We start from the raw sequence: 24716 nt of genomic DNA, 5'->3' as shown, positions 1-24716 counted from the left end.
TAAGAGGGCATTAGGACCCTCGGGGTGTAAAAGTGGGCTTTGAAGTGTCCGTTTCCCATTTGAGTGCTGGGGTCTTTATCAGGAGCATGTGTCTGCCCTGCTCTGATGGGCAGAGGGGTCAGAGAGACGGGCACTTCTCACCCTCAGAGAGGAAACACATGCTAACTGTCAATACTAACAGGGCATTAGTGTGAATAAACTGTAGTGGTTTGCTACTGAAAAGATCAACACATGCTGTACTTGCTCAATAAGGATGCATATATTTGATTAAAAATACAGTAATAACAGTAACATTTTGAAATATTATAAACATTTCAAATAGCTGTTTTCTGTGTGAATATACACTGAACAAAATTGTAAAAGCAACGCTTTTGTTTTTGCCCCCATTTTTCATGAGCTGAACTCAAAGATCTAAGACTTTTTTTATGTACACAAAAGGCCTATTTCTCTCAAATATTGTTCACAAATCGGTCTAAATCAAAATAATCCATCCACCTCACAGGTGTGGCATATCAAGATACTGATTAGACAGCATGAGTATTGCACAGGTGTGCCTTAGGCTGGCCACAATAAAAGGTCACTCCAAAATTTTATCACACAGCACAATGCCACAGATGTCTCAAGTTTTGGCCAACTTTAGCCATCTCCAAAGGTGTTTCAGTGAATTTGGCAGTAGATCTAACCAGCCTCACAACCACAGACCACGTGTAACCACACCAGCCCAGGACCTCCACATCCAGATGTGTTGCATCACGTGAGGCAAATGGTGCTCACACCAGATACTGACTGGTTTTCGGATGCAGTTTAGAGTGGCCTTTTATTGTGGCCGGCCTAAGACACACCTGTGCAATAATCATGCTGTCTAGTCAGCATCTTGATATGCCACACCTGTGAGGTGGATGGAATTTCTCGGCAAAGGAGAAGTGCTGACTAACACAGATTTAGACAGATTTGTGAACAATATTTGAGAGAAATAGGCCTTTTGTGTACATAGAAAAAGTCTTAGATCATTGAGTTCAGCTCATGAAAAATGGGGGCAAAAAAAAGTGTTTAAAATTTTGTTCAGTGCATTTAAAAATTGTAATATATTCCCGTAATGCAAAGATGAATTTTCAGCATCATTACTTTAGTCTTCAGTGTCACATGATCCTTCAGAAATAATTTAATATGCTGATTTGAAATCGTAATAATATATATTGTTTCATAGTATTTTTGATTAAATAAATGCACCCTTGGCAAGACTTACCGACAGATTTTCAACAGCAGAGACATACAGACACACAGAGCATATAATGGCGGAGAAGTACGTACTCTGGCCGTACTGGCTGTACTGGTATCCAGCAGTGACGGGGTCCACGCTGTAGCTGGTGGCGCTGTATGTGGGAGGACAATAGGACTGAGAGGAGGCCAGACTGTCCACACTCTTGATGGGGTCTGAACGCTGGCTGCAGCTCGCTGAGATGGGGTTAGATGCCTCCAGACTGCCGTGGAGAGGAGAGATGGAGAAATCGTGCTGAGCCTGGGACTGGACGGCACTGGGGTTACTCAAAATACTCATCACCTAGAGAGACACAAAGACGGAAGCCGGTGTTTAGTAAGGAATAACCAGCTTGCATGTAAAATGACCAATAAAGGAAAACCTGCTTTTTATGCAACTTTGATGGCAAAATATAAAGTTGCCTTTAGTTTCTCAAACAAAAAGACATTGTGCATTGTATTTGCTAAATGAAATCCAGTACTTGTTTCTTACTATTTGTGGGTGCTGATTTCAGAATATAGTGCTTGTTTTGCTTAAGCATGTCATAGTTTCTCACTAAATATGATGCTTTTTGTTGCATTTTTGTTTTCTATAACCATTTATCTATAACCATTTCTACTGCGAACAAGTCTTGTTTTTTAGATTTGATGCTTTTGATTTTTGCATGTGTTTAAGAGTGGCAAATACTTTACCAAATACTTTAACTTTGCAGATATTTAATGCTCTGAGTTATCAAATGGTACAATGGCAAGAGTTCCTCTCACAAGACAGGCAATTCTCACAGTCCAAAAAAAATACAAAGGGAAGGTACAGAGAGTGAATTGGTGCCAGGCACAGAGCACAGCCAGCATCCTAGAGTGATTAGCAGCATCCAAAAAGAGTGATACAGCAAAAGAAAGAGACGGGGAGAACAGCCAGACCCATCAGACCCCAGCGGCAGTGCCAAACAGACCCCTGCTCCAAGGCCTCCAGCACAACAAGCACCGAGGGAGAAGATAACCCCGCCCCCAGGTCCCAGAAACACCCCCATGCTCATGAATAATAATGAGCAGCGACCCTAACAGAGCCAAGTACGTGATCTCCCATCCCTAACACATAGGCCGCGCTCTTAAACTAATATTAATGTGAGCACAAGCTGCTTGTTCATCTGTTTGTTTGTTGAAAAAAAAAGAATGGTTAATATGTGCATTGTTTGTGGTATTTGCAAACAACTCAATTAATGACTGTTCTAATATTTTCTAACCACCGCTAATTTTGCAATAAAATTCATATTTGTGTCGTGTATGACCTACTATATTCATCAAATTCATCCCACAATGCAACGCAATGCAATTGACCCTCCATTCCTACTATGAGGAATGAAACAGAGCACATATACTGTATAAAGCATCAGACACACACACACACACACACACACACACACACACACACACACACATATATATATATATATATATATATATATATATATATATATATATTTGTGTGACCAAGTATCACATAATAACACCTAATTTAAATAATAATAATAATAATAATAGCCTAATAAAAATTCATTTAACTATATATATATATATATTTAAAAAATAGTTTGCTACATACACTAGCAATGCAAATAGGTCACCTTCGACTACGTGTTTCTAGCTTAGATATATATTTAAAAAATAGTTTGCTACATACACTAGCAATGCAAATAGGTCACCTTCGACTACGTGTTTCTAGCTTAGAAAAATAAACAACAGGGAGCATGAGGTCTGGTGAAAAGGTCAAAAAACAGGTAAACCGATTAAGAAAGGAATAAGAGTGAAAGAAGAAATAGTGTTTGGGGATGGAGAAGAGTTTTCCAGGAAGCCCCACACATGGTCTTCCCTCTCAGCCTACAGAAAGCATCCTTCCCAGCATCAGGTTCACGTTGCGTCTCGATACGCTACGCTGCCCTTTGACTCCCTTTGGCTGCTAAACCAATTAGAGCATCCAGAGCTGCTTAAACACACACAGACGTGACACACACAAACTCATACGTGTGAGTTTAAACACAGTTCACATGGCGACATCAGCACACCGCCAAAACAACGAGAGGCGCGCACGAGCGCACGGGGAAAATTAATCACATTATGATTAATATTCCCTAAATGTCTCGCAGGAAATATGGAGCACTTGAGGCGCATCAGACACATAAGGCTGGTTAGCGTTTCCTCATGCTAATTCTATCAGTATGGAAGCCCGTTCTGCACGCATGTGACATGCATCCGCATAAGAGGGAGATTCATTGCCGTGTCTTTATAAGAGACACATGTGATGTGGCCATATGGTTGGAAGATTCATACGTTTCCTGATTATAGCAGATTATGCGAATGGAAAGCACAAGTAGCCCTTGTTGGTGGCCACACGAGGGGGCCGTGGGGTGGGATGGGGGCGGACGGCAGCTGCAGGGGTGGGAGAGATGTAGTCATTGGTTAATTGAAGCTTGATTACACCGCTTCCTTCTTTATATGCACATTAAATTAAAGCGGCAGACAATCAGGACTGACTCCTCTATCAGCGCTTCTAATTATAAAGCGCCAAATTCCAGCAGCGTTGACCTCCTTTAGAAAGTGAGTGAAGGGAAATCTCTAGACCTTTGCTGGAAAGACCGGACTGTTATTTTCTAATGTTACACTCCTGGTTTCTTCAAAATGAATCCCTGCTCTAATACAAGTAGTATCTCCAATAAATGGCTCATTATATAAATGGGGGAACATTTTAAACACTCAAGTACAATTACTATTGGTTTCTAATTGCTAGAATAGAATAGAATAGAATAGAATCATTATACACAGGCACAATGAAACTACACTTCAAGAATAATTTTTTGAAGAATGTCGATGACCAAACAGTAAACAGTAGTCACTGACTTCCATAGAATGAAAAAAAAAAAAAAAATGAAAAGGGCTACCGTCAACTGTTTGGTCACCAACATTCTTCAAAATATCTTTGTGTGTGTGTGTGTGTGTGTGTGTGTGTGTTCAGCAGAAGAACAGAATAACTTAAGGGCGAGTAAATGAATTTAATTTTTTTGGGTGAACTGTACCTTATAGTTATGGTCAAATTTTAAACTCTTGCCCCCAGTTTCACAGACAAGGCTTAAGATAGCGCCAGATTAAATGCATGTCTTAGCAGTTTTAAGTGAAAGAAACTTGCATATATCTTAATATATATCAATGCCATTGTTTTGTCTCAAGATGCAAAGGCTAGTTTATAAAAGTTACTTAAATGTTCTGAGCTATGACCTAAACTTATGGCCTAATACCAAACCTTGGATTCATACAAGCAGTTTGCAATGACTTATTTCATATTGGATGTGTTTATTAAACTGACCAACTGCGGTTGTGTTGTTCTGTGTTCAACAGCATAGTTAGACATTGTTCGGGGGAATCGTGACCTTCACGCACCTTGACCAAAAGTGGCGTAACCATTGAACTTCGCCGCAGGGGAAAGATTAAGCTCAGCTGAGATTGTATTACAAATCTACCCACCCAGAACATTAACGCAGCTAAATAAACAAAAATCAATATCATTCAGACTATTAATCTGATACGGGTGTGTGTGACATATCTGCGCAAAACAAGCACCTCCGGCGAACGTCGGCTGATAATACAGTTCACAAACTAAATAACCCTTCATTTCACAAACTTGAATTCTCGTTCCTCCCCATGTAAGCTATACATTTCTTTCCTTTGTTTCGACTATATCTTCTGCAGTGCTTTTCTCGTTTGTTGTGCGTCGTGTGTGCGGTAGATAATGGAAGTCAGTGCTCCAGTGTTTAAAGGACACAGCCCAGAGGCAATGCCTTCCTCTCTCCAAGTAGATTACTCCATAAATAATAATAAAAAACTAATTAATTCTCCAACTTCTGAGACCCTCCAGCCTGAGGCTGCGCAAACCCAGAATTGTAAATTGATACAATGTGCATCCTTTCAGATAAACAAATAGTGCATGTGCAACACACTAAAAGGGATTCTTTCATACCACTCTAATTTCCTTAACAGTCAATTTATATATTTTTGTCTGCTTAAATATACGACGAGTCCTTTCGTGTTTAGTCAAGCTCTGGAGAAATGGCTTGACAACTGCAGAGCTAAAAGGAATCTGTCGGTTGCAGATGACATTTCAAGAGGCGGTTTCCCATAAGCCAAACATAAAGGTTGTGCTACAACTGCATGTGCACTCAATTTTACGTGTTCACTAGAAGAAGAAGAAGAAAAAAGAAGTAGTACTGGAAACAACTGTATTGGAACAATTGGAATTGCGAACAACTCAATCTTCCTCTATATTAAGCATTCAAAATATTGCTATAGTATTACTGTGCAAATTATAAATGATCGTAATCTGACACAAATCACTGCCACTTTCACTCACCGTGGACCAATGGACTTTCATAACCTTTCCGGTTGTTTTATCATTACTGGATAAGAAATATTAAAAGTCATTTCACAGAGACTGCACTCAATATAATATTCTGGTCAATAGGGCTATGATAGTTAACTAAAACAAAAACTAAAATGACAATTTTATTTAAATGTAAAAAAAAAATCAATTAAAACTTAAATGCATTATATTCCTTATTTATTATTTTTTTGAATAAATGAAACATTTAGATGAATAAAATAAAAGGAAAAATGTCTTATTTTAATTTAGATTAACTTAAACTCAAATTTGTATAACTAAAATGAGACTTTATGTATATAAACAAAAACTAATAAAAAACAAAAACGAAAAACACCTATAGCTGGTTCAAAAAAAAAAAAAAAAAAAAAAAAAAAAAAAATATATATATATATATATATATATATATATATATATATACACACACACACTAAAGCAAAAAAAAAAAAAAAAAAAAAAAAAAAAATATATATATATACACACACACACTAAAGCAGTGGTTTTCAACCTGTGGGCCTAGATTGTTTTGCAGGTGGGCCGCGAATTGCTTTTAAAAGAAATAATAATATTGTTCATATATGTAAAAATGTCTGAGTCATAACATAATAACATCATCTCATATAATTAAATAAAAAACAATGAATATTAAACTGTAACTATGCTTCCACTATTCAAGCTCGCTGATTGGTTTAAAAATAAACCGGCAATTTATCTTAGGTATTTTTGCTGCATATGCAACAGAACAACAGCAGTTGTGCCAAGCGGTGCCATGCAGCCTGAGTTATTTTCTGTTCATTGCCAGTTCATTCAATAAAGACAGTTAACAATCTAGCTTCTGAGTACTAAGTTATTAACCCAACAATAGCAGGGTCAGTAAATTTTGTTGCAGTGGGCCGCGCAAACATATGTGTTTGGTTGTGTGGGCCGCGAGTTGAAAAAGGTTGGGAACCACTGCACTAAAGTATATTAAACTAAATGGTCTCTACTTCTATCCTCCTTTTAGTACATGAACTGAATGTTTTATTGTTATTATTGATGTAGTTTCATTTTTTCTTTCTTCACAAATTTAGCAAAACCAAACTATATCTAAACCTACACATACATATTCACCAGAATAATTTCCACAACATCCAACAATAACTAAAAGTACATAAAAATACATATACAACAACTTTTCATCTCTATCTAGATGCTTGAAGTTGTTCATTATTACAAACAATGCTTTTTTCAAGGAATTGTCAGAACATCAAAACAAATATTGCATCTACTTCGACCAATGTCTATTTATACCACAGAGCTAAAAACAGATATACAACATTTCAAAATGAAACAAACTACATTTACTAAAGATAAATAAAGAACGCAGTGAAATGCAGGGATGGCAGACAGATAGAGAGGATGCGAGGAGGAGGTTTGTGTGCGGAGAGAGTGAGACGGGGGGCTTTTAAGAGTACAAAGACTCCAGTGGCAGCCCTGAGTTTGCCTTCAGGCCAGCCTGCCAACAGAGCAGATAGCACAGGCCTCTGCACCCTCGCCAGGCTCTCGGCCAACACACACACTACTCTTAATCTAGCCCAGAGTGGATTAGACAGTTCCTCTCACCACTAACTCCCCCCTACCCTAATGCCCTCCAGTGCAACCTTCAAGTTTAGTGCAGGTCAGGAGGGCAGACGGAGGGGAATCAGCGCACTCAGTGTGTGTGAGTTATCTGAGAGCCACAGAATATCCTCTCTTCTCTTCACTGATCAGCGGGGCTGATAGTCGCCTCTACTAGAAATTATGAGTGCTTTTTCACACTCCTGCTGACAATTGTTCGTCTGTGTTTCAAAGGACAGTCCTGGGGCCAAGATTACGGCAAATAACACTTGCTGTAATTTATCAACCCCTTCGCCTTACGCCCATTCGGGATTACAGTAGAGTAACGTTAAATAGAGAATCCTGAAAGAACTGCAGCAATCAATGTAGAAAAATTATGAAAAATACTTCATTTGATATTGTAACAGTTGAGGTCAAAAGTTTACACCCCCCTTTCAGAATCTGAAATTTTTTTCTCTAATTATTTTACCAAAATAAGAGGGGTCATACAAAATTCATGTTATTGTTTATTTGGTACTGACCTGAATAAAATAGTTCACATTAAAGTGGTTTACACATAGTCCATTCTTAATACTGTGTTTTTACCTGAATGATCCACAGTGTTTTTTTTGTGTTTTTTTTTTAGTCATAGTTGTTCACGTTTGTCCTATGTTTGTCCTGAAGAGTAAAACTGCCTGCTGTTCTTCAGCAAAATCATTCAGGTCCCACAAATTCTTTGGTTTTCTAGCATTTTTGTGTATTCAAATTGTCATGATCCTGCCCTCGTGTCCTTGATTTTTCCTAGTCTTGAGGCAGGATCATGACAGACCCTTGTTTTGTGTACAAGCGCATGGCCTTGTCTTTGGGCCATGTGCTTGTGTTGTCTCGTTCCCTTGCCCCGCCCCCCTTGTTAACCTAGTCGTGTCTTGATTGTCCCATCTGTGCCACCTGTCGTGTCTTGATTGTTTCCCCTATTTAGCTTTCCTAGTGTGCTCTGTCTTGCGTCGGTTCATTGTCATTGAGATTTGTACCTGTGATTGTGATTGTTCCACTCTGTGATTGTTCCTTAAGAAGTGTTTGTATTACCGTGAGTGTTTGTTTGTAGTTAGTATTTAGAGTCCTTGTTTATCTTGTTAGTCCAGTCCTGTTTTAGTTATTTAGTCTTTACCTTGCTCCGTGTTTTCCCCCTCGTGGGTTTTGTTTTCCCCTTTTTGTAATAAACCCTTTGTTTGAGAATCCCTGTCTGCACCTGAGTTCCTCCCTTACCAATACCTGACAGAATGAACCGACCACAAAGGAACTCAGCAGACAGGAGGCAATGCTGGATGGCATCAGCCAGCCAGCGAGATTGTTTTGAGGGCTCTCGCCTTGTGGTGTTCCGGGGGACCAGGGGAGGTCGTTCCGGAGCGAGCGGGCGAGAGGAGGAGCCCCAGAGGTCCCCACCTACCCAGCTGCCCACGGTCCCAGAGGGTCGTGTCCTGGCCGTGGCAACCCTGGGGGATCAGGCAAGTCCCCCCCAGAGTCCTGAGGCACCTCCCACTACCTTCAGTCTCCCCAACAAGCGAGGGAGACGGTTTTCATGGGAGTCGGCTTCAGAGTCTTCGGCGTCCGAGTCTGCCCTGTCCGAGACCAAACTCCCCCAACCCGCCTCTGACCCAGCTGTAGCCTCTGCACCGCGCCCGAGGAGGAAGAGGAAGAAGAAGGGGCCTGCCGGTCCTGTGACCCTGTCTCCTCCCGAGCCAGCAGCGGTGAGCGTGCCTGAGCCAGCAGCGGTGAGCGCTGGCGTGCCCGTGCCAGCAGCGGAGAGAACTGGCGTGCCCGTGCCAGCAGCGGAGAGAGCTGGCGTGCCCGAGCCAGCAGCGGTGGGCGTGCCCGAGCCAGCAGCGGTGGGCGTGCCCGAGCCAGCAGCGGTGGGCGTGCCCGAGCCAGCAGCGGTGAGCGTGCCCGAGCCAGCAGCGGTGAGCGTGCCCGAGCCAGCAAAGAAGAGAGCTGCAGTCGTGAGAGCGGAGGAGAGAGCCGCGGCCGACTCTGCAGCAAAGACTCTTGTACAGTCTGTCTCATCTCGTAAGGAGATGCCAATTGTCTTGGCTGCTAAAGCCTTTTCTGATTATTTGTCCCGTCTTGTCCAAATTTTAGAAGTCCCCGTCAGTCCTGTTTTGTCCCCTGACCCTGTCCCCAGAAGTCCTAAGTGTCCAGCCGTTGTCTCCCCGTGTCCTGTTGATGTGTCCCCGTGTCCTGTTGATGTGTCCCCGTGTCCTGTTGATGTGTCCCCGTGTCCTGTTGATGTGTCCCCGTGTCCTGTTGATGTGTCCCCGAGTCCTGTTGATGTGGCCCCGAGTCCTGTTGATGTTGCCCCGTGTCCCGTAGGTGTCCCGTGTCCTGTTGTCCCCCCGTGTCCAGTAGATGTTGTTCCCCCGTGCCCAGCTGTCGTCTCCCCGCGTCCTGTAAGTCTTGCCCCGCGTCCCGTAAGTGTTGCCCCGCGTCCCTTGTCTGCTCCTGTCATGTCCCCTGTCAGTTGTCCTGAGACCCCTCCCCGCCCCTCACCACCCAGACCTGCCCGTACCCCCCGTCGTCAGCCTTTGTCCTGTCCTCCTAAGATTCCTACCCCTCCCACCCGCCCTGGTCTGTCCCCCATGAACTTTGTGGTCCCGCCCCCTCCCCTTCCCTGTTTGTTTTTTTTTGATTTGTCACCCCAACCCTGCTGTTGTGTATTCATGTTTGCCATTGTTATTATTTGTCATGTCCTGTTGGTTTGTGTCTGTGTCCCAGTCTGTCATGTCAGTCATGTCCCGTGTTTGATGTTCCCTTGAGGAGCGTCTGGAAGCCGCTCCTTAAGGGAGGGGTTCTGTCATGATCCTGCCCTCGTGTCCTTGATTTTTCCTAGTCTTGAGGCAGGATCATGACAGACCCTTGTTTTGTGTACAAGCGCATGGCCTTGTCTTTGGGCCATGTGCTTGTGTTGTCTCGTTCCCTTGCCCCGCCCCCCTTGTTAACCTAGTCGTGTCTTGATTGTCCCATCTGTGCCACCTGTCGTGTCTTGATTGTTTCCCCTATTTAGCTTTCCTAGTGTGCTCTGTCTTGCGTCGGTTCATTGTCATTGAGATTTGTACCTGTGATTGTGATTGTTCCACTCTGTGATTGTTCCTTAAGAAGTGTTTGTATTACCGTGAGTGTTTGTTTGTAGTTAGTATTTAGAGTCCTTGTTTATCTTGTTAGTCCAGTCCTGTTTTAGTTATTTAGTCTTTACCTTGCTCCGTGTTTTCCCCCTCGTGGGTTTTGTTTTCCCCTTTTTGTAATAAACCCTTTGTTTGAGAATCCCTGTCTGCACCTGAGTTCCTCCCTTACCAATACCTGACACAAATCCTTTCCAACAATGACCACATTATTTTGAAATCCATCTTTTCAGACTGAAGACCACTGAGGGACTCAGATGCAACTATTACTAAAGGTTCAAACGCTCACTGATGCTCAGAAGGACAAACCATGCATTAAGAGCTAGGGGCTGCAAACTTTTGGAGTTCAAGATCAGGGTAAATTTAACTTGTTTTGTCTTCAGGGAAACATGTAACTATCTTCTGTAGACTTTGAAGAGCAGTACTAAATTAATAAATAAGAAAAATGTACACATCTTCAATTTGTTCAAAAGTTTTCACCCCCCACTCTTAATGCATCGCTTATATGTATATGTGTATATATCAAATGTATATATTAAATATTTCTAATAATCCACACAAATTGGCTGGTAATCAGATGCTTTTTAAACAGGACTATGGATTAAGCGCTCTCCTCCACTTCCCATAGTGGTGCTCATCTGAGACAAAATGACTATTTAAAAATAACAGTGGTTGCATAAATTCAATTAGAGGCTTTTGGTCACGGTGGAAGGGGAGCGCGGGCCAATTAACCAGCCTGGGAGCTTCAGCCAGCCTGACTGCTGACACAGAACAGATGACGGGGGCCGCTCGCTGTGTCACAGCTGTAATTGGCCAAAGCACATTAATCAAAACTGAAAAGAGGCTTCCGAATAGAAAAGAGAAGGAGCGACGAGGAAGAGAAAAGGGCGATAGAAATGGGGGGGGTTAGGGTGGAAGTGAAATGAGTAAATGGACAGAGACGCAGAAAGATAGACAGAGATAGGTGAGAAAATGATGGGGAAGAATATAAATGGACCACTTATGAGGACACTGAGGAGCGATGCATTCTAGTGTTTGCACTGCAGAAGCAGCTCTGTTCCAAATTACAGTGCAGCTGCCAAATAGAGTTCCTTATAAGACAGCAGAACCACAATGGAACAGAATAATTGACTGATTTTAAATCCTTACATTGACTCACAACTGATTTTGCACAAACATTTTTCAAATATACACAAAAAAAAAAAAAAAAAAAAAAAACTTTCTGCCTTTCTTGTTCAAAATATCAATGTGTTACTTGCTGTTTATTATTATGAAATTGACTAGCAATTTCTGAATGAAATTCGTGAATGGCAATCTTTATTTTCAGTGTACTTTGAAGGTTTAAATTTGGTGCATTTTTTGAGTTTTCTTTTCTCTTTGGAGTGTCATAAGCTGTTTGTGAATAGATAAGATCCCTAAAGTTGCAAAGACTAAAGTCTCAAACCCAAAGAGAAATTCTTTATAAAAGTTTAGACTCGTCCACGCCCTTCTAAAACACCTTGTTTAAACACGCCCCCAAACATTTCTAAACAATACCATATTTTTAATATTTAGCAAAAATGACTTTCATATATAATGAAATATTGTGAGTTTAATCAGAGTGACCTGTTTTATTGAACTCACCTTGATCATTTTCCCCACAGTGCATGCTGGGATTGCTACCTATGACGCCTTCTTATGCTGTTTAGGTAGGGAGCTCACTAGGCTGGAGCAGAGCTAGTTTAACGCAGGGCAGTAGGTGTTCTGGAGGAGAAGGGAGCGTGTGATAATCGTGCTCAATTACATTCTGATTGACACTGACAGAATCTGGGCACTGACATACAGGACACAGATGAGAGCCATTATCAGCCACTGAAACAAGCTGTCACTCTTTAGAGGATGTTTACTGTACTAAATAGTGTGCATATGCCCTCTACCTCTCTCCCGTGGTCAGTCATACCTCACATCAGCAAAAACACACTGACAGCTGTGGACAAACGCTTCTCCGAAGGGCTTCTAATGTAGGCATGCACGATATAGTGGCAAACAAATCATACCAGCCTGGATTAAGTTTTAAACTTTGTGTTGAAATCTAAGGAATAGATTAAATAAGCTGAAAATGGAAGCATACAAAGCCAGAACTCAGTTAACACACAATTATCTATTGTACATTATAATGTCAGTCAAATTAGAAAGGATATTTAGTCTAATATATATATATATATATATATATATATATATATATATATATATATATATATATATATATATATATATATATATATATCTAATATATATATATATATATATATATATATATATATATATATATATATTTAATTAAATATATATATATATAATTATTTTTTATCACTAATAGTATATATTATTTATTATTAGTGATAAACAGGTGATTTCGTTTTGTAGAATATTCTCTGTTGGTCAGTGAAATTCACATTTGTTTGTATTAGCCATCAGATTTCCTTCTTAAATATTTCCACAGATCTTGGCCGCAGTCTGTCAGCTAGACGAAGGTTAATATGCTTTTTGTTTGGGAGCATTTGAACAATGTGTGGAGGCACAATCGTCTATTCTCCTCCACTGATATGCTTGAGTGAATATGGAACGGATTCAGCCACCAGGAACAAGCCAAACTCAAACCACACACACACACACAGCAAAGCTCCTCTCACTTTGCACTGGTGCCTCAACTGAGAGAGAGAGAGAGAGAGAGAGAGAGAGGGCGGAGGTTTGTTTGCTAAAATCAGCAGGGGATCAGCACAGTGAAAAATGTCAGGTCAAATTGTTCTTGACAGAGTTAATATCTGCACCTCACAGCAATAATTACATGTAAATAAACAGCGAAATAGTGCTCAGCTGGAGTCTAAGAGGAAGAAACTGCTTGTGTGAGATAGCCAGCTGAGACTCAGTTTTACAGAAAGTGAACGAATGAGAGAGAAAAACAGAGAAACTCAACTTCACTAAGACAAACATCACTAGTATTATTGCTTATATTCAGAGTTATTGATTTTAACAAACCCCAAATACTAATAACAAACCATTTAAAGCCTACTGTTTCATATTTGATACATTTCTAAGGCCTCTTTTTTTTAAATCATGTTCAAATGTGAGCATCAGTCAGGTGATCATCAGGCTTTTGAGGGAATTAATTGTTCATCTCTCAGTCATCATTTATATGTTCTTAAACTATCTTTGGTCATAAAACTAAGCATTCAAATATTATTTTACTAAGACATATTGTTGAGAGATTTAGAGTCATAACTAATATTATTTTTTTTATGTAATTAATCTTATTGATTTACATTTCATCTTACTTTTTTATCCATATAAATATCAGCATTTGCACCAAAACCATATTTTGCACAATATGGGTCTCTGAATAGTATGATATCCATATGAGATCTCAATATACAATACCATATGAACCATAAAAGCCTGATGTATTGAATGTGAAACTGAACAAAAACACATCTTTTCTCAAAAAAGTTCAATAAATTTTTCCATTTTGAACACTTGAGTATTGTTTCATATGTCAGGCTGTTTGTGCTTCATGCACGAATAATACCAATTCGGCAATATACGGCAATTCGTAAATTTTTCGCAAGGTGGCTTATTCGTACGAATTCGTACGACCACACTCGTACAAATTCATATGATTGTTGCCAAATCGTACGTATTTTACGAGTTGCACAATTCGTATGAATTTGTACGAATGACCTACACCTAACACAGCCCCTAAACCTAACCGTCACTGGGGTTTAGACAAATCGTATAAAATCGTACGAGTGAGGTCGTACGAGTGAGGTCGTACAAATTCGTACGAATAAGCCACCTCGTAAAATACGTACGAATTGGCCGTGAGATAGCGTTGATAATACTGCTTCCCAAATCACTTTACTTAAGCACACTGACAAATTTTATCTGGTGGATGATACATTTGTGAAAATAAATTGCATTGTGTGGGTGAGACCAGAAGAATGCTGCATATGAGACGAAGAAGACAGCTGTCCCATGATGCTGCGGCTCAGCCAGAGTGGCTCAGACAGCAGACAGCAGGTTGCTGGTGTTTGGCTGTGGATATGTGTGTGGTTGGGGCTTTGAGTTTGGTAAAGTTAGAGCAGCGCTGCTCATTGTAGTATTAATCATGACGGTGCACCTGTCAGAGTGGCATGTGGAACTAACAGGACACACATTTCACAAAGACGACATCCAAAAAGCCAACAGCTACCAAAGAGGCTTATCGATGACCCCACCATGACCCTGCAAACCCTTAACCTGTGAACTCATGATTATGAGGGCCTAGGTTACCTGGAAAAAAAATCCCCTCACCTGCTTATAGGTGTTAAAAACCAACTTTTACTACACTGACGATAAATTGTAGTGACGGCAATCAAAAAGAAAGCGAAAATACCTCTGAACTTGATACACCTAAGCATTTGTCATAAAACTTGACTTGTAGCAATAAAAGTATTGAAACACGATCCAATAACCACAAACAAACAGACATTCACACGATACTGTCTTAACATTCAACATCACTGCATCAATAAAAGACACTAATGCATGCTATTCAAAAGCCTAAGTGTGATTTCATGTCTGTAAGTCATTGCATTAAATATCAAATGATGCTGAAGGATGTCTTCTCTTCACTGTAACATCCCTTTTCTTCATCCTTTTTCCACGGTGTCTTTAAATCAGCTGTGTTTTGGTGATTTGTAGTGGATGAGTGAAGTCAGTTTTCCTCCATAGTTCATCACAATATGATTTAAGAACCACATCTGTCATTTTAGCATTGCAAACTAAACATAAAATACACGTCTTATGATATTTGCTCTAATGCAATGGAATTTTTCATAAATAATGTTTTAATTGTATAGCTACATTTGGACACATCAAATCAGACACACTAAATATGTCAGTGCATTAAATATCAAAATACGCAGCAGTCATTTTTGCACAGTGTCTTTGAGTCAGCTGTGTTTTGGTGATTTTACTGGATGTGTATCTTGTTCACCTATTTAGTTTTCAAGACTACTTCTGTTGTTTTACCATTTCAAACAGAAAATTTTTTTTAAATAAAAGGCAGTTTATATATAATGCAAAGACACTCAAATCACATAATGATGTAATTGCATTAAATATCAAAACATGCATCTTTCATGTTCATTAATGCCACTTTATTTTCACATCTTTGAATTGTCTGCAGATTTTTATTAGGTGTATTAACTATCAAACAAACATTGTCATTCTCAACACTACATCTTTTTATTTTAGCATTTCAAACCAAGCTAATTTTAAAATAAAAGCCACTTGGTTTGATGATATTTTATCTAATGTATTTACATTAATATATTCAAGTGTGACTTTCTCACCATATGAGAAAAAAAAATGAACTAATAAATAAGTTTTAATAGAAAAGTTCAATTACACTACATAAAATTGAACAGATTTGGTCTCCGGTAAAACAATAAATAAGTCGTCCAGCATGCTGTGGCCTCTAAAAGTAATTGACATACAAGATAGGATCGGTGAGGGTGCACTTATACGTGGCTATACACTCCCCATTCTCCATATTATAGGCATTTCCAGTTGCGTGGGACACACGGCATATGAATTGGTCTCAGTCGTTCCCTCCTTTAAATCCCTATCTTCTAGGATTTGCTGAAATTTATATTGGCTGCCTCTGCAAGATAAATGTAAATCGCATTCCCTTATATTTGCCATTTATCAGGATGCGCCAGCTCACTTTCGGCAGGGGAAAATATCTCTCACCCGCATACAAACAGCCTTGCATTTAAATAGCATTTTTATTGTCCGCCGTAGCCTTTCATCTGAATGGCGGGAAAAGCATCTTCCTCTCCAGGGGAAGGAGAGGGAGGGCAGAAGAGAGAGCAGCCTTAAAGGAAAAAGTGCAGCAAAATAAATAAATTAAACTCTTTTTCTTTGAGATGAGAGAGGATGTAGGCATTGGACTCAACGGGTGACTGCTGGGCACCCAAAGATGGAGTTTAGAGAAGACAGACAGGCGTGGAGCATCCATGACCTGATCTTATGAGACTGACCACCTCTGCAAACACCCGACAGTCGCTTGTGTGTGTTGCATCATACAAAGCCTTCTTTCTGAACTACAATCTTTGAATTAGATCCCAATACTGAACCTTTATACTTACAAAGAAAAAAAGAAAATGTAAAACTCACTCCATTGCTCTGCTGTTTATGCTCTGAGTGGTTTCTTGAAGTCTCCATGATATTCAGATCCTACCTTCAGTGTAATCTAATAGATTCTTACTGTCCACCAAGCTAAAGTTGTAAGTCTGTCTGAATGATTAGGAAAGTAACAACACACCTATCCTCAACAAGACAATGTTTTGAGCATCAGTCATGTTTGAAAGTTTGGAAATGTTCTTGAAAGAAGAAGAATAGCATTTTTGATTTATTTTATTATTATTATTTTTTTTACAGTGCATAAAAATTTAAATTACAGCCAAAACGAGTGTCCAAGAAAAGGTTTAGAACATATTAGCCTTCAGACAGTCACAATCACTTTCCATTGTCATCAGGAGAAAGACAAAACATACACACTCGAACCGTAAACCTTATACCAAAACTACAGTTTATTTTATATTTATTTATTTATTTTTTGCTCGTGGCGACGATTTTGGCTGTCTGATGTTCTTGGCAGCTGCCAAGCAGGTCTTGTTTTTTTTTTTTTTTTTTTTTTGAAAGCTTCTTATAGGTCTTTTCCATTACTGCCAAATATAAACAGTATCTGTTTTAATATGGCTTCTAATTATTAAGTGTCAATTCCCCCTCTCGCGGCGCGAGCGCACGGGGTACGGATAAATGCCGCGCGCTCATCCGCTTTGATTCGTTCGTCGGGAGAGCTTGCCAGCTGACACGGTGCCCAGTCTGCGGCTTAATGCACAAGTTTTTAATAATGTGTGGGACTACACGAGTCTCCGCGGCTCATTGATATTCACGTGCCTAATGTCATGTCAAAACTGCGAGGCGAGGGAGAAGGCAAGAGAAGCGAGCACTTGGAATTTCTGAGGTAGGTGTCTTTCCTTTTTAGTCGACGCCAGCACAGGGTTCTTAAACGTAATTCATCCCCTTTTTTCAGGGGAGGACTAATGGAAGAGGGAGAGGGTTGAAGCTTCTCCGCGCTTATCTCTGTCTGACAGTCGCGAGCCGCGCTTGGCGAGGGCTGCTGTTCGCGCGCTCTGCTGTGCGGTACGGTGCAGGCGAGGAGGCCCGGGGACAGGGATCAAAGGCAGGCTCGGGTGAGCGCCGCTTTTCTCTCTGATCCCTCCGGTGGCGAGACCCAACTCCGCTCGTGCGCTGCCTTGCGCTCTCATCCATTTGTCCGTCCGTGAGCAGAGCCTCATTCCACAGCACAAACACACTCACATTTACTCACACACATTTTACTACGTTTTAATAATTTAAACAACAACAACAACAACAACAACTATATATATATATATATATATATATATATATATATATATATATATATATATATATATATATATATATATTTGTCACTTTGTTTTATTAAATTGTATTAATATATGTAATCACATTTAAATGATTATTTTTCTATAATTTTCATAATTACAGCTGTCTGTGGCTCTGCAGAGGCATGTTGTTTTCCTCTCTCTCCCAGCAGGTGTCCCTGTCAGGCCGAGCAGTGGAATCCACCTCAGAGCTCTCTGCCAAGCAACACATTTCCCAGGACCACTCTTAAAAACCCATTTAGAGAGGCATAATAGCCAGCGTGAGCACCTGACATCACGTTCAGTCTCTGTCCTTGCTGTTCTCCATCTGTCCTTATCTGCGGACAAACAGGAAACTTCTGCCTTCTATTCTCTAGATTACATCAATTAGAGATGTTCTGCTTGGTTACAGGACATTGAGACATTGATACTAGCTATATCGGTATGGATATTTGAAGGGTCATCGGGACAAAATATATAATTATGTAACTTATAAACAGAGCTGGAGAATGTTTGTCTATTGGAAACTTGTTCTCCAGCAGTCTTTCCCAACAAAAAATGTCTTCTATCCAAAGGAAAGAAAGGAAAAAGAGTGTTTTCCCTGATATCTCCCAGAGTATGTGTCCTTATCCATCACCTGCTGTGCGACAAAATGAAATGGGGCGATACGACTCGCCTCAACCCAAAAACATACCTACAGACCAGACAAGCAATGCCTAATAGACCCCATCTGACACTGCATCACTCCCAGACCAGCCTAAACTTATAATCAAGGACTACAACAACAACAACTGCTGGTGGATGGCTTTTCTACTGGCCTGTAATGGGAAAATGCACTCTGTCTGGATGGGTTACACCAACACCTGTGCTGAGATCAGCAGGAGTCCATTACCAGCCACCACAGCCCATTTACAGCCAATCGCCACATTTTGGTCAATCTTTACCAGCAACTGGTAGCCCATCAACAGCAGACGTAAGGAGAAATAGGTCTTTCGTCCGAACACATGCGCCTATCTCCTCCAGACAGGTGTTGTCTGTGAACTTCCAATATAAAGGAGTTATCTTTGATCTAAAAAATAAAAAACACATTTTTTGCCCATGTCACAGGAGGCAAGGTGACATCTGATGTTTGACTGTAACAGATCCACTTTTTTCTTGCTGGACAGATGGGTTTCTTTTACCAAACAACTGCAAATAAAATGGCAAAATGATAAAAGACACAAAAAGTTACATCTATTTTATAAACAGAGAGAGTGGGAGGTCCCACAAAAAAAAAAAAAAAAAAAAAGGAAATTAAAATATATAAAAAAATGTAAAAGTGTTGAAAATATTATAATTTATGCTACTATTTTCCTTTAACAAGTTATATTAAAATTAATATAAAAAAAAAGATTATGGTATTAATGGAAAATAGTACACACGCACACACACATACAGTATATATATATATGTATATATATGTATGTATGTATGTATATATGTATATATATATATATATATATATATATATATATATATATATATATATATATATATATATGTATATATATATATATATATATATATATATATATATATGTATATGTATATATATATATATATATATATATATATATATATATATATATATATGTATATATATATATATATGTATATATATATATATATATATATATATATATATATATATATATATATATATGTATATATATATATATATATATATGTATATATATATATATATATATATATATATATATATATATATATGTATATATATATATATATATATATATATGTATATATATATATATATATATATATATATATGTATATGTATATATATATATATATATATATATATATATATATATATATATATACATATATATATATATATATATATATATATATATATACATATATATATATATGTATATATATATATATATATATGTATATATATATATATATATATATATGTATATATATATATATATATATATATATATATATATATATATATATATATATATTTAGTAACACACCCAGGTACAATGCGCAATGCTTTTTAAACATTACTGAAATGTATTTTCACAATTTTTTTGGCTGTAGGTTAAAAAAAAAAAAATCATTAAATTATTCTTTCTTTTGTAAAGAAATTCATATGTATGCCCAACTGAACTATCATAACTCTCAAACTATCAAAACAAGAAATGAAACTTAAAAGTGGCATTATATAGAAATCTAATGCTAAAAAAAATTGAAATCATTTTTTTTTCTCCATTTAAAGCCTGCAGACCTGATACATGGCATTAGACAAAAAAAACATTCATTATTTATAAGGAGAAAGTGTTTAGGCGCAGCTGAGAAGGAAGCAAGAGGCAGCGTCTCTCCAGTGTTAAATGCTCCCATTAATAGAAAAAGACCTCCATGTCTGCTGGTATTTACGGAGGTTTGGAGCGAAGGCATTAGTGCTCAAAGCCCCTGTGCCACGATTAACAATCTCTCTCACTGTAAGACGCCCATGTTATCCTTCCGACGTTGTAGTTACGAGGGGAAAAGCTCTTTTTTGTCACCAAATCCTTAATTCTTTCTTCTCTGGAAAAAAAGATGGTAATACTGAGAATGTTTCTCAATCTGCTTTGAGAGAGCAGGGGAGAGAAAAGGAAACCCCCAATAAAACGCGTGTGAACCAAAGGGTAATTGTGGACAAATGCAGCATTGAAATTCATTTTCAACTCTTTACACACCATTTCAATCTTATTTTATGCTTGTTAGCCACATCTTGTTGGTGAGGGTCGGCGAGACTGCCCAGTATTGATGGATAATTGTGTATAATTCACTCCTTACATGCGATTAACATCAGTACGCATGATTTTTTTAATGGTGGGTATTTAAGATGGAGCCATTTCTGGAGAAAGTCAACCTAAATGCTCATTAATGTGGACCAATGAGGATAACTGGGAAAACACATCCACAGCAACACAAATCCAAACAGCACACGCAGACAAGAAATAATCACAGAAACCTAATAATCCTACTCACTTTCATGTACACACATAAATATTCACTGACAAAATTTCCCCAACACAAAAATATATAGATTTAAATGTGTACACAGTCTAAATCAACCTTAAGATCAACATGGACATGACAGTATTTAATCTATTTTTCGGAAAAATGCCCTCCAATAGCTATATACTGTAGATATTCAGAAGATCCGTCAATTCCAAAATACAAAATCAAGTTCCATATTACTGCACTTTTCTTCCTTATTATCTGCTTTTACTCTGGAATACATCACATTATGAAAGTAAAGTGAAAGCCGTTTCATTTTAATGGTTGCTGATATACTGTAAATATCAATACAGTATATGGTTTGGGAATGATTACAATGTTTTCGAGCTATGAAAAATAAGCAAACTAAGAAAAATAATTATTTTCCATAATAGTTTCCACACAAGCAGCGGATGCTAGCTTGCCTCGACAAGGCTCTTGATCTGTGAACCATGCTGCCGTTCATTCAGTGCACCATTCATCGTTCTCACTTTAGAAAGAGGCCTCTGCACTAACCTGTGGCGAAAGGCCGTTGCTCACGGGATTCATGTGGTTGCTTGAAGCTGACGGGCTCATAAAAGTCTCTGAATAGCTGGAGAAGGAGTGGCGGTTGGATGAGAGGCAGTAGGCAGAGCTACTGTCAGCTGAGAGTCCACCCTGGTGCATGGAAGAAGGAGGCAGAGGCTGCGGCCGGTGCAGCGTACTGCTGCCATCTGAAACACAAACACAGAGACGGTGAAACCTAATCGCATCAGTCTATCACTAAGTATCCAAATGCTTTTAATAGAGTAATACACTTTAGATTATAAGAGTTTTGGAAGCACTTTACGTAAAGCCTTATCTATAATGCATGTTAAAAGTATTTTTAATGCATTAATTATGTCTTTCAATGCACCTTAGAATGAACTGTACAATCTCATGAATCATTGTAGTCACAGTTATACATTATAACACTTACAAGATCTAGTGTAATACAACACACATTATGATAATTACAATGCATTATACACTTTAATGAAACCTTATAATGCATAATACCTAAAGTCTTTAAGTAAAGTGTTATCAGAGTTTTCCCTCAACAAATTCAGATTTTATTGCTTATTGATACTTGTTGTAGTAGATTATGGCTATGCATTAAAATTTGCTTTATAAGTACTATTAAACAGTTAATATGCTCGTATATGTATGGTAATAAGCAACTTATTAATAGTGAATGGTGTTCCCTAATCTAAAGTGTTACTGATACCGGGAACGTTTTGGATCTGGTACTGTGGTAACACCATATTGTTTTGGATATGCACCATGATGTTGCAAAGAATGTGGTTAATGTTTATGATCATCTGACACCATTGTACCACTTCAGCAGTACTGCATTTTTTAAGCACTTTTAATTTTTTTATAATAATAATAACTCATCTTATTTATTTATTGCAGGGTTATACACTGTCGTTCTAAACATTAAAGATGGTCATATCGTATTTTATGTTTTTGAAAGTCTATTATGTTTACTAAGGCTACATTTATTTGATCAAAAGTGCAGTAAAAAAAAAAATTATACTGGGAAAAATTATTACAATTTAACTCATTTTAACCCCTTAACTGTCACCCACGTTTTTGAAGATAGGCTTTAATGTGCATGATACAAACCAAAATGTGTATAATTCATGACTGAAAATATTTTGTAACATGATATTGATGTACCATTTACATGGTAATGCAATTTCTGATTTTAAAATGGTTTTTAAAGAATGAATTTTGAAATTTTAAGTTTTCAGTTGATATATAACTTCTGATGATTTCTAAAATGTGATAGAGAAAAAGGCAATGAAGAAGTCTTTTTTTAAGCAAAGGTCAAAACTCCTGTCCTGTGCACTCTCGTCAAAAATTGATCTATTATTATTATTAAAATTGAATAATATTATTTATTATTTTCCTACATAATTTAAAAAAAAAAAAACATTGGTAAAATATATATTTGGGAGTCTTAGACCTTTCCAAAGATGTATAGTTTGTCAAGATTAGATTAGATTAGATTTGATTGTAATATAGTGAAGTAAACATAGGTGTCCCGTAATCGGGACGGGGTGACAGTAAAGGGGTTTTAATATGCTGATTTGATGCTTATTATGAAAAACAGTTGTGCTGCTTAATATTTTTTTTTGTGGAAACTGTGATACACCTTTTGTTAGGATACTTTGATGAATAGAAAGTTCAGAGAAACAGTGTATATTTGAAATCAAATTCATTGTAAATGACTTTACTGTCACTTTGATCAATTTAATGCATCCTTGCTAAAAGAAAAACAAAAAGAAAAACCTTTGGAATGGTAGTGTTCTTCTATAGAGGTTCATGGGTTACTGTACCTTGCGAGAGAGTGGTGCTGGGATACGTTGACTCTGGAAGCTGATAGGTAGATAAGGTTGGCATGCCAGCTGGAGGAAACCCTCCAGGCAACAAGTGGTTGAATGCTGCCAGCTGATTTGCTCCTGCCTGTTTGCGCCATCTTGCTCTTCGGTTGCTAAACCAGACCTAATAAAAGATGGAAATAAAATGTTATTTTTATTTAAATTTTATTATTTAAAAGGAGACTGACAATTGAGCAGAGACAAATATCCCTTTCTAAGCGTGATTTCATTCACATACACATGCAGTTGAAAGCGCTCAGCAGTCTTCCAGACAGGTTCATGGGCATGTGTGTGGCAGAGAGTGTGTCCTCATGGGAAACTGCCTTTTAGCACATGTTGAGGTCCCTGTTGTTCTAGTTAAGTGGCTAAAGCTGTGATCTGTTTAAATAGGCCGCTCTGGGCTGCCATCAGAGACGAGAGGTCGTAAACAGGTCAGAGGTAGCCCACACATCTCCACAGACATCTCCTCCACATCTTGAGTATGTTTATCTACCTGTCGGACACTTTAAAGAGAGTCTAGAGGACTTTTACTGGAGCGGTGTTGTCTGATACACATGGACACGTACACACAAAGACATCTGTCACATCTTTAACATACTACTTCCAACCCGATCTCACGGCAATTCGTACATTTTTCACAAGTTGGCTTATTCGTACGAATTCGTACGACCACACTCGTACAAATTCATACGATTGTTGCCAAATCGTATGTATTTTACGAGTTGCACAATTCGTATGAATTTGTACGAATTACCTACACCTAACCCCGCCCCTAAACCTATCCGTCACTGGGGTTTAGACAAATCTTATAAAATCGTACGAGTGAGGTCGTACAAATTCGTACGAATAAGCCACCTCGTAAAATACATACGAATTGGTCGCGAGATAGCGTTGACTAATTCATATCAAGCTACAAAACTTGCATGAAATGTTTGGCTTTTGTAGCTTGTCAAAGACTAAGATATGAGATATATATTTTTAAACAAACTAAGGACCTATATTATTAAAACAGCAGGCTTTCCACCATTAGAAGCACTAAAATGACAAAAGAAAGAAACATGCTGTGTCTACATAATTGAAATGCATTTGTTCATTGTTTTTTTTTTTTCAGTGTTAAAATACTTTTTTACTTTAGTCAGACCAAAATAAATGGCCATTCAAACCAGACTGACTTCAGACAGTCGTCTTAAAAATAATACAATTTGCACATTTTAAATGGAGGCATCTCTTCCATCAAAACATGAATATAATTAGCGTCTCTGAAAGCAGCCCGCTCTATTTCACAGGAACAAGACCGGAGCCCTGTGTATGTGAAAGGTTGGAG

General features: G+C 38.4%; 1 protein-coding gene across 2 annotated transcripts in view; it reads right to left on the bottom strand.

Moving 5' to 3' along the window:
• pax7a (paired box 7a) overlaps positions 1-24716 on the bottom strand; it is a 56697-nt gene that overhangs the window by 3710 nt on the left and 28271 nt on the right. For both annotated transcript variants that reach the window (XM_026275167.1, XM_026275168.1), the window contains exons 6-8: positions 23351-23516; positions 21504-21700; positions 1312-1561 (exon numbers count right to left, since the gene is read on the bottom strand). In XM_026275167.1, the coding sequence (XP_026130952.1) occupies positions 1312-1561; positions 21504-21700; positions 23351-23516 (613 nt within the window). The remainder of the gene's footprint in view (positions 1-1311; positions 1562-21503; positions 21701-23350; positions 23517-24716) is intronic.

This window comes from Carassius auratus, chromosome 11, assembly GCF_003368295.1.
Source record: "Carassius auratus strain Wakin chromosome 11, ASM336829v1, whole genome shotgun sequence".
Taxonomy (NCBI): domain Eukaryota; kingdom Metazoa; phylum Chordata; class Actinopteri; order Cypriniformes; family Cyprinidae; genus Carassius; species Carassius auratus.
Note: the sequence above shows the minus strand (reverse complement) of the source record. Positions and strands in the feature narration are given on the sequence as shown.